This window comes from Drosophila mauritiana, chromosome 3L (genome assembly GCF_004382145.1).
Source record: "Drosophila mauritiana strain mau12 chromosome 3L, ASM438214v1, whole genome shotgun sequence".
Taxonomy (NCBI): domain Eukaryota; kingdom Metazoa; phylum Arthropoda; class Insecta; order Diptera; family Drosophilidae; genus Drosophila; species Drosophila mauritiana.
In genome coordinates, this window is record NC_046669.1 from 20,559,868 (window position 1) to 20,573,588 (window position 13,721).

The 13,721-nt window shown below is 45.7% G+C and overlaps 3 protein-coding genes across 5 annotated transcripts in view; 1 reads left to right on the forward strand and 2 right to left on the reverse strand.

The window, feature by feature from the left end:
• The first annotated feature begins 152 nt into the window (after positions 1 to 152).
• On the forward strand, positions 153 to 1,822 carry LOC117139583 (islet cell autoantigen 1). The gene is made up of 3 exons (XM_033301994.1): positions 153 to 939; positions 1,013 to 1,252; positions 1,314 to 1,822. The coding sequence occupies exons 1-3, from the start codon at positions 358 to 360 to the stop codon at positions 1,725 to 1,727; spliced, it is 1,236 nt and encodes a 411-aa protein (XP_033157885.1). The 5' UTR covers positions 153 to 357; the 3' UTR covers positions 1,728 to 1,822.
• Positions 1,823 to 1,853: 31 nt separating this feature from the next.
• Positions 1,854 to 4,629, reverse strand: LOC117139582 (dnaJ homolog subfamily C member 2). The gene is made up of 3 exons (XM_033301993.1): positions 4,189 to 4,629; positions 3,934 to 4,079; positions 1,854 to 3,477 (listed from the first exon to the last, which is right to left on the reverse strand). Exons 1-3 carry the CDS (start codon positions 4,446 to 4,448, stop codon positions 1,937 to 1,939), a joined length of 1,947 nt encoding a protein of 648 aa, XP_033157884.1. The 5' UTR covers positions 4,449 to 4,629; the 3' UTR covers positions 1,854 to 1,936.
• A 350-nt stretch (positions 4,630 to 4,979) lies between these two features.
• LOC117139581 (adenylyl cyclase 78C) overlaps positions 4,980 to 13,721 on the reverse strand; it is a 30,119-nt gene continuing 21,377 nt past the window's right edge. For 2 of the 3 annotated variants that reach the window (XM_033301992.1, XM_033301990.1), the window contains exons 9-24: positions 13,390 to 13,523; positions 13,231 to 13,320; positions 12,795 to 12,956; positions 10,870 to 11,006; positions 9,595 to 9,735; positions 8,798 to 9,350; positions 8,640 to 8,735; positions 8,443 to 8,582; positions 8,168 to 8,322; positions 7,298 to 8,064; positions 7,147 to 7,242; positions 6,829 to 7,009; positions 6,352 to 6,755; positions 6,064 to 6,292; positions 5,863 to 6,008; positions 5,656 to 5,769 (exon numbers count right to left, since the gene is read on the reverse strand). In XM_033301992.1, coding sequence (XP_033157883.1) covers positions 5,656 to 5,769; positions 5,863 to 6,008; positions 6,064 to 6,292; positions 6,352 to 6,755; positions 6,829 to 7,009; positions 7,147 to 7,242; positions 7,298 to 8,064; positions 8,168 to 8,322; positions 8,443 to 8,582; positions 8,640 to 8,735; positions 8,798 to 9,350; positions 9,595 to 9,735; positions 10,870 to 11,006; positions 12,795 to 12,956; positions 13,231 to 13,320; positions 13,390 to 13,523 — 3,545 coding nt within the window. Of the gene's footprint in view, positions 5,770 to 5,862; positions 6,009 to 6,063; positions 6,293 to 6,351; positions 6,756 to 6,828; positions 7,010 to 7,146; positions 7,243 to 7,297; positions 8,065 to 8,167; positions 8,323 to 8,442; positions 8,583 to 8,639; positions 8,736 to 8,797; positions 9,351 to 9,594; positions 9,736 to 10,869; positions 11,007 to 12,794; positions 12,957 to 13,230; positions 13,321 to 13,389; positions 13,524 to 13,721 lie in introns of all 3 variants that reach the window. The other variant, XM_033301991.1, reaches the window with a different exon arrangement.

Here is a 13,721-nt window from a genome sequence, read left to right on the forward strand (position 1 = left end):
AAAGTTCTTGTAGTTCAGGGCAATTGTATTTTATCATATTGGCACACGCTTAAGGGATTTTATAAATTATGGAAAATATTTTTATCATATGTTATTTGCCAATTTCTTTCAAGTGTAACTACTAAATATCATAATTTAACTTAGATCCCTTAAATACCACCCGAATAAAGGACTTTAGTGTGACCTTAAGAACGGCGCACTTGACAGTGCTGCAAAGCGCCGATTGGAATCGAAAGGCGATAGACAGTGGAAAATAACGATACAGCGCCACCCCACCACCCAACCGCCCCCCTAAACAACCACTCAGTGGCGAAAAATCACCCGTAGCTGAAAACTGGAACGGAAAAAGGCGAGAATATGCTCAAGTCGGAGGTTCAGCACCAGTTCTGGATTACCAAGAAGGTGGTGCAGCGCAAGCTCGGAACGAAGGAGGACAAGCACATAATATCCTCGGACGCGGAGCTGGATTCCAAGATCGAGGTGTTCAAATCGATATCGGACACCAGCTTGAACCTGTGCAAAATCATTGACCAATATCAGGAGCGCCTATGCATCCTGTCGCAGGAGGAGTGCGTGTTCGGCAGGTTCCTCAAGGAGGCGGGAAAGCGGAGCAGAACCACGGGCGGTAGTATAGCCCACACGGCCAAGGCCGTATCCTGCGCTGGACAGCAGAGGATGTGCGTGCGGGTGCCGCTCCTGCGGCTCCAGCACGAAGTCGATGTGTTCCGCTGCCGGGCGGTCAAGGACACGGAGCAGACCCTCCAGACGATGGAGAAGGAGCGCACGGAATACCGCGCCGCTCTCTCCTGGATGAAGTCCGCCAGCCAGGAGCTGGATCCCGATACGGGCAAAGGTCTGGACAAGTTTCGCACGGCACAGGCCCACGTGCGGGTGGCCAAGCATAATTTCGATGGTTACTCAATGGATTCCATTCAGAAGGTTAGCGTGGCTCTCAAGGACTTATATATTATATCCAAAATTATACAATTTACCTACCATTAATCCTTTCCAGATTGATTTACTAGCAGCTGCTCGCTGCAACATGTATTCCCATGCTCTGGTGGCGTACGTAACCGAGTTGAAGAACTTTGCCCAGAAGGCCGCCTCCACATTCCAGACCATATCCAAGGCCTTGATTATAAAGCCCAAGTACGACTTCTGTGTGCTAAAGGAACTGTCTCAAAATGAAGGACCCACAGAGGAAGTGCCGCCAATCGAAGCCGTGGATAAGGACCAGTCGTTATTCTTTGCTGTAACTTCATATCCCAGAGCTCTAATTAAAAAACGTTTTCAAAAAATTCGTTTCCTTACAGAACGAGTACCAGGACAAGCTGGAAACCCAGCCGGAAACCAAGGAGTCCGATGAGGACAAAACAAGTGCACCTCCCACTGCCTGCGGCGACAATGAATCCTTGCTTATTGAGCTTTCCAAGCAGCTGGAGGACAGTCCGCTTATAGATGCGCCGCTGGATGAAGATATACCTGCCCAAAATAGCAGTAACAAGCTATGGTCCCGCTTGTTTAGCCAGCAGAATCAGCAACCCATACCGAGCCAAGTAGCCAAGGACTCCAAGGCAAGTGGAGGTGGCGCCACCCCGGTTCCCAGCAAATCGCAGTCCACCAACAATCCCTGGCTGGATCTCTTCGCCGACTTGGATCCCTTAGCCAATCCGCAAGCCTTCGATTTGAAACTGAGCGGCGGACGCAGTGTGGCCGAGCAGACCTGAGCAGATTACCCTCCCGTACAGATTATATTTATTGATCTGCGTATAACCTGTGGAAACTAGCTAGTCAAAATGGAGAAACTTTGGATGTAACTTTTCGCTAAACGTTCAAAAACTTTTTATGTTTTATTTAAATAAAATTTATATGGGACACAGCAGCTAGAAGTGGATGAGGCGGACGAGTGGCAGGGAAAGTGGGGCAGGAGCCGCACTCATTTGACCGCCGCCTGTGCCTCTTTCTTGGAGTTAACCAGCTCGACCAGCTCCTTAACGCGACGCAAGCAGTCCTTTTTACTGCGATTCGGTATGCAGGCTGCGATGCAATCCCAGCGATCGGGTGTCGTCGTTGGATAGGTTTTAATGGCCTGTTCGAGCAGGGCTTGCTCCTCCTTAGTCCAGGTTTTGGATGCAGCACCGCCACCCGATGACCCATTTGTGGCTGGAACTGGGGCTGGTGCAGCAGCTGCGGGGGTTGCTGTAGCCGGAGACGTGCCATTCTGCTTGGTTGACTGATTGTTCGCCTTGTGATCTACCCCGTTCTGTTTCAAGTTCTCCTTGCTCGCCTGGGCCGTCGTCTCCTCGCCCAGGGTTATATCCTTACACGTCTGAACATCTTTCTTGGACTTCTCGAAACTGGCAAATGCCGCATCGTTGGCTTGAGTCTTCAGGGAGCTCTTCGAGTGATCTGTGTTCTGGAGCGCCTTCGCTTTGTTGAGCACATCCCTTGCAGTGACCAGAACAGTGTTATCTTGGCTATGTTGGTTGATGAACGTGGCTATGACATCCCAACGCTGCGCAGTGCCAGCGGGAAACAGATTAACCGCCTTGATAAGCAACTGCACGTTCTCATTGCTCCAGAGCTCATTCTTCTTGACCTCCTTAACGCCTTTTGGCGTGACCGCTGAGCTGGCGAGCTTCTTGGCCTGTGTCTGGTTAATCTCCTCCAACTCGGCAGCTATCTTCTGCTCGGCCGTTTGCAGGGCAGCAACAAACGACTCACGGCCCTTGCTTTCCATTGCCTTATTTAGAGCTTGCAGCTCAGCAAGATTGAAGGTCTCGCAAATCTTCTCGATGCCCTCCATGTGCTTCAGCTGATCCTTGTCGTTCTTGGCATAATACTTGCAGTCCTTGACCTTGTCGCGCAGCGTTTTGCGCTCCTTCTTAAGCAGCTTTTTCTGCTGCTCGCGTTCGATGCGGATCTGCTCGATGCGTTTCTGCTCGGCCTTTTCAGCCTTCTCCTTGGCCAAAGCCGCTTCACGGATGGCTCGATCAGCTTCTGCCTTCTGGGCCTGGGCGGCGTCCATCTTGGCTCGCTTGGCAGCAGCCTTGCGATCCTTTTCCTCCTGCTTGAAGCGCTGAATGCGCTTATCATTGTTGTAGGCCAAATCGACGAGCGACCTGATGCGAGACATTTCCTCCTTCTTGCGCTTGATTCGAGCCGCCCTGTTCTCCTTTTCGATCCAGCGACGTTCGTCGCGGTCCTGGCCCTTCTCCTTGTCCTCTTCGTCCAAGTAGCTGAATTCCCGCCATGACTTAAAATCGTACCAGAAGTTGTAGAAGCGCTCCACCTCCTCGCGTTTGGCGTCCACCTGCCCGAAGGCGGGAACATGCGGCTTTTCGCTCCAGCGCCCGTTAAGTGTGAAGAATTTGTTGAATACGCCAAAGAAGTCGTTATCGATGTCGGTCTGTGAGGGCAGCGAGTCGTCAAACTCGGGATCCACTGAGTCAAAGCTGCGGCGCGGCTTGGATGTGCCTGGAATACAAGATGGAGTATTAGATGGTTTAACAGGAAATATTTTCAAATCTACATATCTATTTTGTACAATTGTTTACACTTATCCAAAGTGTTTATAGCAATAAAAATGCGGTTGTATAATAGTAAGTTACAATTTGGCATTTTGTTTAAAAGAATGTGAGAGCAAACAACTAGTCCTATTTTTAGATATGCAAAAATAAAGCTTCAAGTTCTGCGCCCTTAGACGAAGGCAACAGCACACTAATGAATTAGATGGAGTATAAATTAGTTGCAGATATTTAAAAATCTTAATTAATTATTAATATCAACGGGATTGTATGGTATCATAATTAGCTTAAGCAAATGTTTTAAAAAAGTAATATCAAAGTATGCTTAGCTGTCGATTTGCATGGGCAATGCGAAGTCCGAAGGACACCCGACAAGGATCAGCAAGGACATTTTCTTGACACCCACCCAGTATCTCGTAAGCTTTGGTTATGCATGTGAAGTAGTCGTCGTCCTGGATGACTTCCTCGCCCTTGGCTTTCCGCTTATCGGGATGGTGCAGCAGGACCATGCGCCTGTAAGCCCGTCGAATATCATCCTCGCTGGCCTCGTATCTAAAGGGTAATTTGGTCAGACAATACAGAATTAGTTGGGGAAGTCCCATCGATTGTTGATAGAAACGAACACATGGGAATGACCACCACGTGCTGCCGCCGCACTAACCGGAGCTTGCCCAAGCCAAGAATGGCGTAGTGATCCTGGTCCTTCCACTCCTTGGGATCCAGCGACTTCAGGTAGCTGATGTCCACCTCCTCGCCGACGCCCTCCAACTTCTCATCGCTTTCGCTACGCTCCACGCCGCCGGGAGCTAGAAATTGGCGCCGTTGCGCAAAGTAAGCGAAGCCAACGCGCTCGATTTTACGGCGAACGACCTTGAGCGGCAGCTGCACCTCCACCGCCGTCGCTACCGTACCGCTCGTCATCTCTGGTCAGGTCCGCTGCTTAATGGGCATTCACCGCCACTCCTGTGGGTTCACGTTTACTCTAAATTTGGCGATCCGCTGCCTTCAAAACGTCGAAATCTAGTTAATAATCACACTTTTCCGCAGCACCGCATGTGTTTCGACTAGAGGTGGTGAAACATCGATGCCATCATCGATTATGGCGCTTGTAAAATCGATAGGTGTCCAACTCTTTATTTGATCGATAACAGCAGTATCGCTGCCGCTTATCGGCAGTGCTGCCAGCTTCTATTGCTATAATCGAATGGCAACTATCGTCTTGGTTTGGCGCCAAAGTGTGACCGTGCCCTAACGAATGGCTTTTTATGATTTATATATTTAGTTAACCGTATTAACAAATTATTAATCCACGTTCATTACATAACGAATCCTACACTATAATGGGCCACTAAAAAATACAAATTTGATACAATAGTTAAGAAAACGAATGTTTATTTAATATTCATTTAAATGATAATTTGACGTAAATTTCAAAAACCATTAAGTTTCACCATTTGTTAGTTTTGCTTATCACATTTATTTATAACGAATTGTATAATTACAATTAAAGTGCTAAATAGGTGCTGGCTGTATAGTAACACACCTTATATTTGCCAAAATCCATTTCACATATAAGTAACACTTCACCGCCTCATTACATTTAGATGGTCGTAAAATATTTTACACATAAGTATGCTTACTTTATTTACATTTCCGCTCTTTGATCAGAAGAAACGGTTTGTACAACGAATATTTGATTTTCTATTTGATTACTGGCTGTTAAATTGACTACTAGTACTAGAAAACTAGTTGGTACTCATTTTGGTTGAATTGAACAAAGCTAGTAGGTTCATTGGCATTTCGTACGGTTGGCTTTTTTGGGAAGATCCAAATGTCTTACTCTAAACAGATTTCAAACGCACACATACATATAAACGACAGTTCTTAAGTTTAACGACTAGAATTGTGCTGAGATAAATGTAATTCTTGCAACTTCAAGTATGGTGATTTAAAAATTCTACTAAGTAGCTTCAGTGTCGTTCTCCACCATTCATTTCAGTGTTAAGCCAACAAACTTGGAAACTTATGCCGGCGTAACTCCATTTGTATAAAATCGTTCCAAAAATAAATTCATCAGACACTCTATCGCCTTGAGATCGACTTAGACCCAGTGAGTGCGCGTACTCGGCTATAACGCGTCGTTGTGGCTCTTCGATATCGTCGTCTCGATCTGGTCGATCCGTCGGAACGAGGGCATATAGCTGGAGCTGGCCTGCGTGACGATCGAGTTGTTGGAGGAACTCTAAAAAATTGAATGGGAAGAATATTTCATTATATAAGATAGGTTCTAGAAAATACTCTTTCTAATTAATTTTTGAAACACTAAGTATTGTACCTTTTTCTGTCGATATGAACGTCCCCGAACACGGGTTGTATTCCGGCGCACAGGATTTACCGTGGTGGACTTTTGTGACAACCGGACCGAGCTGAAGGTGCTTCCCCGATGTCCTCGACGGATTTGCGGAGAAGGAGTGCCCGTGGCTAAACATAAGAAGTAAATATTATAAATATTCTAAATAACCCAACTGGAACTTACGTGTTCCGGCAATAGCTGTGCTGCGTTTGCTCGCCTGAAGCATTCCGAAAACCACGGCACTGAAGGATCCATGATGGGAGGTCTGCCGCTGGAGATTCGGGGTTTGGGCCAGGGGAATCCCGGCTGGCATGCGAACCGGTGAGATGAGCTGGCTCTCCGATATTCCCTTGGGATGCACATAAAAGGTGGTCATCATGCCCTTGCCCTTCACAGCGATTTCACCACGTTTCTGTGGGATTAGGAAAGAAATGTATAAGAATTCGGGATAGGTAACAAATGACCACTTACCACACACGTGTAACCCCTGGAGCAAAGCAATTCCGCCGTGTTCTCCGGAACCTGAACTCGCCAGTTCTCGCCCGTGGAGTCCATTCGTGAGGCCACATTGACCGTATTGCCCCAGATATCGTAGACCGGCTTCCTGGCTCCAATCACTCCACTCACCAAAGGACCACTGCAGATTCCCACACGCAGCTGGAAGTTATTAAAGGCATCCCCATTGATCTCCTCCAGCTTTTGCTTCATGGCAAAGGCGAACTCCACCAGGTCGCAGACACTATCCTCAGAGGTCTCGCCGCGAAGTCTGAGATGCTCGTGATTTAATCCCGCTGCCGCCATATAGGTGGCACCCACTGTTTTGATTTTCTCCACCGATGCGAATCGCGGCTCCTCCAGCAATTCATCAAAGTCACCTGGTTTGATTTGTGCCGTGCGGCATCATTAGACATTTGGAACCGGGAGACAATGCTTAATCAATCAACTTACAGATAATCTCATTGAGAATACGAATGCAGGCCTTGCCATTGTCGATGTCCTCGGAGTAAAAGTCCTGGAAGTTCGGAATGGAGGCGAACATCACGCCGCAGAGATTGTGCATCTTGGAGTAGAGCTCGTCCGTGTGCTCGTCGGATAGGTAATAGGTGGCCACATGGTCCGGCAGGATGTTCTGCAATCAAATGGTTTAATTAATGACAAATGGCGAGGAAGGAGCAGGTAGACTAAAATAGAATTGGGTTACATGTTCCCCTTCCTATGTCATGGTTATGATCCCCTTTTGTGGCCCTGTCTATCCAAATCTCTTACCTTAATTAATGTGTCATTAAGCGCGCGATTGGATTTCATGTTGGTCAGTTCACGCTCGGCTTGTTCCTTCCATATGAAGTCCAGACGCGAGGTTACCTGTCGAAATCGGAATGAGTGATGGGTCGAAAGCTTTGGTCGCACCTCCTCTTACCTCCACTAATCTAGCATGGTAGCAGACCATCACCAGGAAGGATATTAGCAGTATCAGCATTTGGACCCCCAGCGGCATGCCCAGTCTAGAGAGCTCCACCAAACTGAAGCTATCGCCGGAGCCGAACTTCATCATGATCAGCGTGGTGTAGAATGCCACCATGGACAAGGCCATCAGGGCCTTGACCAGGTAGTACAGCTTCAAAGCGGTGGCCAAGGACACCAGGCAGAGCACCCAGGTGAACACCAAGTACTCCGGATGGGCACAGTGCCCCTCAGCATCCGTGTAACTTTGCATCACCGAAGCATCTGAATAGCTGAGGTTACTAAGGGAAACACTGTGTCCATTTGTGGTCAGTGTATAGGGCCGATGGGACTGCGGCAGGGAAGGAGTCAGATTCAAAGTGAGCGCATTGAGCGTGCTCCTCACGAACTCGTCGGAGGGACCACTACTTGTGATATCCACCAGGGGAGTGGGCCCTCCACTGGCCGGCGTGCTAATTGTGATATTGTGATGGATGGTGGCCGACAGATAGACATTCAGCTTGAACTCCTTCTCCGTCATGGAGGTGTTGCTGTATGGCGAAACCATGCGCAGGAATCGTGAGTGCTCGTCGGCGGTGCCTATGTAGGTGGACGAAGGACAAAGGACCAGTCCGATGGCACTCAGCATGCACATGGACACGATGACGCCGCAAATGAATAGAGTGCGACGCTGCCGTTGGTGTACCAATTTCGCAGAGTTCGTCTTCAGGCAGCGGGGTAAACCTTTGGAATAATGGTAGAGCGTTTAGGCCTAAGGTATTCTAGACTGAACTTGAGTAGTTTTATGATTTTCATAATACTCTGATTTAATTGGTTTCATGCTCACCTGGAAACTCCTCGGCCATGACCAGGACGCAACAAAAAGTTAGAATTACCGTGCCCACGGAGAGGCAAATAATGAGACGCGTGCAGCGTGGAATGATGATGACCTGGCACAGCACCATAAATATCCAGATGACAAACACACACAGCATATTGGATCTGAATGGAGTAGATGGGGACGGTACCACATGGCAGGGGGAGAAATCAATTAGCAACAGTTCATTAATTAAGAGAGTCCTGGCCTTTGTTTGTTTTCCATTAACAGGCCTGCACACGCACCGGAACATATCCTCCCGCAACTGGCAGAACTTCTGCTCCTGGCTCTTGTCCTTGAACTTGAGGGTCCAGGGATTTAGGTACTCGCGTCGGATTTCCTTATTCGAATTGATTTGAATGTTCTGCTCGATGAACTCGTCGATCTGCATTTCGAGGAATCGGGTTGTAGAATCGGTGAACTGCAAGTTGACTAAACTTACCTCCTCATCCAGAACCGCCACAGAGACTCTATGATCCTCCTTGGTATCAACCAGTATGGAGTCGGCACGGTTGAGGCCTTCTTCAGGACTGTTAAGCTAGGGTCGCCAAGATATTGTTTGTAAACATTTTGTTTAAGCATCAAAGTAAGTGATCTTACGTTCTTGAACGGAATCTCGGGTATCCAGTCGGTGGTGGACTCATCCTCAATGATCAGACCCTTGCCGTCGATGGCCTCCGCCAGATTTTGAATGCTACAGGCTCCGTTCCTGGGTCGCAGCTGCACTTCCAGAGGAGCCGACATCATGGCCGTGGGCGAGGACACGGTGGACATGCCGCATGGGCCCGTTCCACCGCCTCCGGCGCCACCTGCTCCTCCCATTACGCCACAGCCGTTCCTAATCCTGCGACTGTCCATGGCCACGCCCTCGACCACATTGGGCAGGGAGTTCAGGGATATGTTCTTCTTCTGCTGCTGCTGAAGAAGTTGCGTGGGTTGCTGGGCGGGCACAGCAATGGTGGCCGCGTACTCCAGACTCCGTCCGTCGATGCTGGCGCCATCGTTGCCCGTCGCGGTGACCCCGCCGATACTTCCGCTTCCGCTGGCTGAGATTGATTTGGGCAGGGCGGTGGGCGTGGTGCAGGGGGCAGCGGCAGTGGCCACACTTCCCGCCAAATGGGCGCTGCTGCGTGTGCCAAAGCGCCGCTTGGGTCTGTTGAAGCAAGCGAAGGGTTAGCAATTGGTTGGCAATTGGTCGGTTTGGAATTTGAATGCACTCGCAGAAAATGGGGTAAAACACAAAATAAAGATATAAGTAAAAATGTTCCATTTCACTAATAACAATATAATATAACAATCGTATATATTTATTTATATACTTTGCGTAATTAGTACGAGGGTCATAAAATGTAACTTAAAAGTATTAAAAGTTTTCGCTTTGTGCACTTTTCACTTACCTCAATGGCTCAGTGCGCTTGATGAGGTAAGTCTTAACGTTCAGCATTTTGAGGTGATTGTCCCGACAGCCGCCGTTTCCCGGTTCCACCTCGTAGGCGTCGTTCAGGCACTTGAGCGTCGCCTCCGAAATATGGACTCTTCTGCAGGAGGAGGAAAAGAAGGGGGCCAAAACAGATTCCAAGGGGAGAGCATTAGCAGTTGGCCAGACTTCAGTTGTAAGTTCGGAAATGTAGTTGGCGAAAATTAAATTCAAATATTTGCATACGTTTTCTACGAATGTGCCTGGTGATTTGCCCAGAACCACCGACTATTTCCCATTTCCCACTTTTCCCGCCCAGCTCTTTGTGTTTTCTTGTGGGGGGGTGGTAGGCCCTTCATAATTGGGTCTCCGCCTGGGTTCCTTGGAGCCTCTCGATATTGTTGCTGGTTTCTGGTTGCCGCCCAGGCCACCATCACATCAAAGCATTTTGCATTAAATTGAGCTTTTCATTTCTGGGTCTTTTCATTTTGTTTCGGGTTCTGTGGTCGCTCGGATTTTCCCCATTTTCCCCATTTGCTGGGCGAGCTGTTTCTTTCTATTATTTGGTTTCTTGTGTCTAAACACGCCAAGCTTGCAAATTCCCAAACAATTGTTGTGAGCTACACAGGAGCAAAGGAGCCAAATAAAGAGCTTGGACTAAGCCACAGGACCCGCAAATTGGCCAATTAAAACTGCGGCCAGGCTGAGACTTGCAACCAAAGTCAAAGTTATTTGAATTACGTATAGTTTTACAAATTAATTTAAGACCGAGGTGGTAAGGTAAACGCAAAACGAACATTGTTGGGATGCCCAAATAAAATTATATTAGTTATAAATGCTTATAAATAGTTATAAATGCTTTATAACTTAAATAAAATGCACTAAAAACCTATATATTATATATTTATAATTCAAATATTAGTAACAGGGGTACTTAAAAGTTTTAAGTGTAAACTATAAACCATTATGACTAACTTATTAGTAGAACATGTGTCTACTCTGACTGTGCAATTGAATTAAGCTCCTTTGACCTTTAATTCACTTGCATGGTTAATAACAGAATCATTTATGCGTAAACTACTTTCTAATCTCCTAATCTGTTATTTCCGGGTATAATAGTTAAATTAACCTGCCAACATATTAGGATATTCCCCTGCATTGGAGATATACACTGGATATCTGGTTTTGTCAACTCATTAGGTATGTACTCACACGCAGCCGTGTATTCGGATTTCTACGTGACTGGCTTACTTACCCGGGAATTCCGCCGGATTCCATGTGATTCGCAATGATAACATCATTAGACCAGACGTCAAAATGCCATTTCTTGTTGCCCAGGACGCCGCACATCACTGAACCGCTGTGTATGCCGATTCGCATGTTGAGGTCCACCTGCAATTTGCGAAACGCACTTCTTAAAATATGCAAAGCACAGCAGGAATATTTACACCACGGAAAATTCAAAACGAGGTACACTTGGAAATAAAATGTGAATCGGAACATTTTCAAATCACACTCTGAAGAGGAAAAATCATTTCAAATTGATCTTTAAATTTCATGTATTTTGTCTTCTGATAATTCAAAATATGAATGATTGGAAAGGAATCCGAATAGTAAACATATGACTTGAATTATTATTTTAATTCCTAATAAAAGTTTAAAAAACTTAATAAGCCTCAAACTTGTATAAACGTTTGTCCGGAGAATTCAGTTTATTATTCATTCCTCTGCCACTTGCTTAAAATTTCCCATGAACTCTCTTCAGGTTCACAGACTGAGTTACCCAGTCAATTGTCAGACTGCCGCAGCAATTAAATCGCCGTTCCAATTATGCAACTGCAGGCGGCATAAATCCCCGTAAACGAATACGGGATTCCCCCGTTTTTCTGCGGCATGCCTCAGGCTGCAGGCGCACCGAAAAAAATCAATTAAATTCCAGTGGCAAGCTCGCCGTATGAAAATTTAACTCTCGCTTCTGCTTTTCGGCCGACTGTTGTCCGTTGCCTTTTGCTCTGTTGAGATTTGCATACAAATGAATTGTCAACACGTCCGATGTCCCTGCTCAACAGCTCCTGCTCCTACCATATACTGAATACCATACTACCATACCATACTATACACGTGCTATAGCCTCCGCCCATGGTCAAAAATGGTTACTGGATTGTGCAATACAAAATAAACGAATGGAGGAATGCCAAACAGTTGAAACTGAACAAAAGCACTATTGGACTATAGTTGATTTCCTCGACTATCAGATACCCGTTACAGCTCGTGGCGTGAAATTTCATTTTACTCAGCTTATCAATAAGAATGTTCCATAAAAATAGTTAGAGTGGCCCCTTCCAAACCATATCCATAAAAATTGGAAAGACAAATAATAAAATAAAGGCAATCCAAAAATATTTCAAAAATATGGGAAGTGACAGATCTATGCACTTTATGGGCATCTACGATTCTAGAATCCGATTTCTTGCATTTTTAGTTGCCGAGATCTTTTTACAGACAAGCGGGCAGATAAATGGAATGACCAGACCGACTTGGCTAGTGATTCTCATCAAGAATATAAATTTGTTTTAGGGTGGAAAACGATACCATCTAACTGTTGCACACTTTTCAACGAATCTCGTATACCCATTACTCTGAGAGTAACGGGTATAAAATGGGTCTTAAATATTTCAATTGTGCCGACCAAACAGAATGGAAGCCATGAGACCTCAACAGATGACAGTTGGTTTGCGTTTAATGTAGCTCGTGGAAAACTATTATTTGTTCATTGTCGATTTTTTTCGCAAAGGTACAAAAAGTATTTAAATAAAATGTTAAAAAAAGGATCAAAATGCATTTGTGCAAATATTGATACATGTGTAGTCTGCATACTAATTGCACATAAATTGCATTTGTTACAAAGTAAAAAAAGGAAAGTGAGATCTTGAAATACTAGTTTCAATTTACAACATATAGTTGTATTCCTAGTGAAGATTATTTAAAAGATTTATGTTGTTAAACTATTTACCATCAGTTTGTTTCAAAGGTATGCCCTCAAAAGTATGCTACACCTTTAATGGATTTTCCATTTGCTTGCTGTACCATTTTGTTTGTTTAAATCATTTAAATAATATTTTGAGGGCCACACTTCATCATTCGATTTGATTCGATTCGAATCGATTCGATTCCACTTACATGCGTGTGCAGGCGCACATCCTTAATGGCCTTTATCATGTGCAGGCCAGTTTCCACGCTGCACACCGCGTGATCCGGCCGCGTCTTCCAGTTGTCGCTCTCGAACTGGGACACACAATAGTAACAATCGCCCAGCAGCTTCACACGCAGACAGTGGTTGTCCTTAAAGGGAAAAGGGCGGAAGAGCATTCAGCGAGTGCAAGGCACCAAAGAAATGTTTAAAATTTACAGGTAAATGTTTATTAAAAGCTCTTAACTTTAAACAAAAAAATATTTTACAAAGTCAAACACATATTCAAATTCAAAGCAGAATTAAATTGTTACCTAGTTTGACTTTATAAAAGCAAAATTGTAGCTTAAAATAAAGTCATGTTTTAAATATTGAAATATTTTTATTTATTTATTTATTTATTATAAATAAATTCAAGCAACTCACCTCCGCAATGCGATCGAAACGGGCGAACAGGTCGTTTAAGATTTTCACCAGCTGCTGGGCGGAAGTTTTGCTGGCCAACTCGGTGAAACCCTGTGGGCAACGAAAGTGAAGGTGTCCAAATGCACACTATAAACCTCTCAGGCTATTTTATACACCTACCTTAATGTCGGCGAACAAAATGCTCACATTGTGCATGGGATAAACGTACAATTTGTTGAACTGCGTCTCCACCGTGGGATCCGTGCCCTTGTACATTTCGCTGCGAATTTGATTGTTCACGATGTTGGGCAGAACTGAGAAAGGGAGTGGAGTTTTGCGGAGTGGGGTTAGCACCAACTTGGACACGAGCCAAACGCAATATATATTCAAGGACCCGCAAACCGGAGGCAAAAAGCATAGCCGACTGCCTGCAGTTGTCAGGCAACACAAAATTACCAGGAAAGGCGGAGGTTTCGCCTACCTGTGCTCCTCATGGAAAAATGTCACTGAGA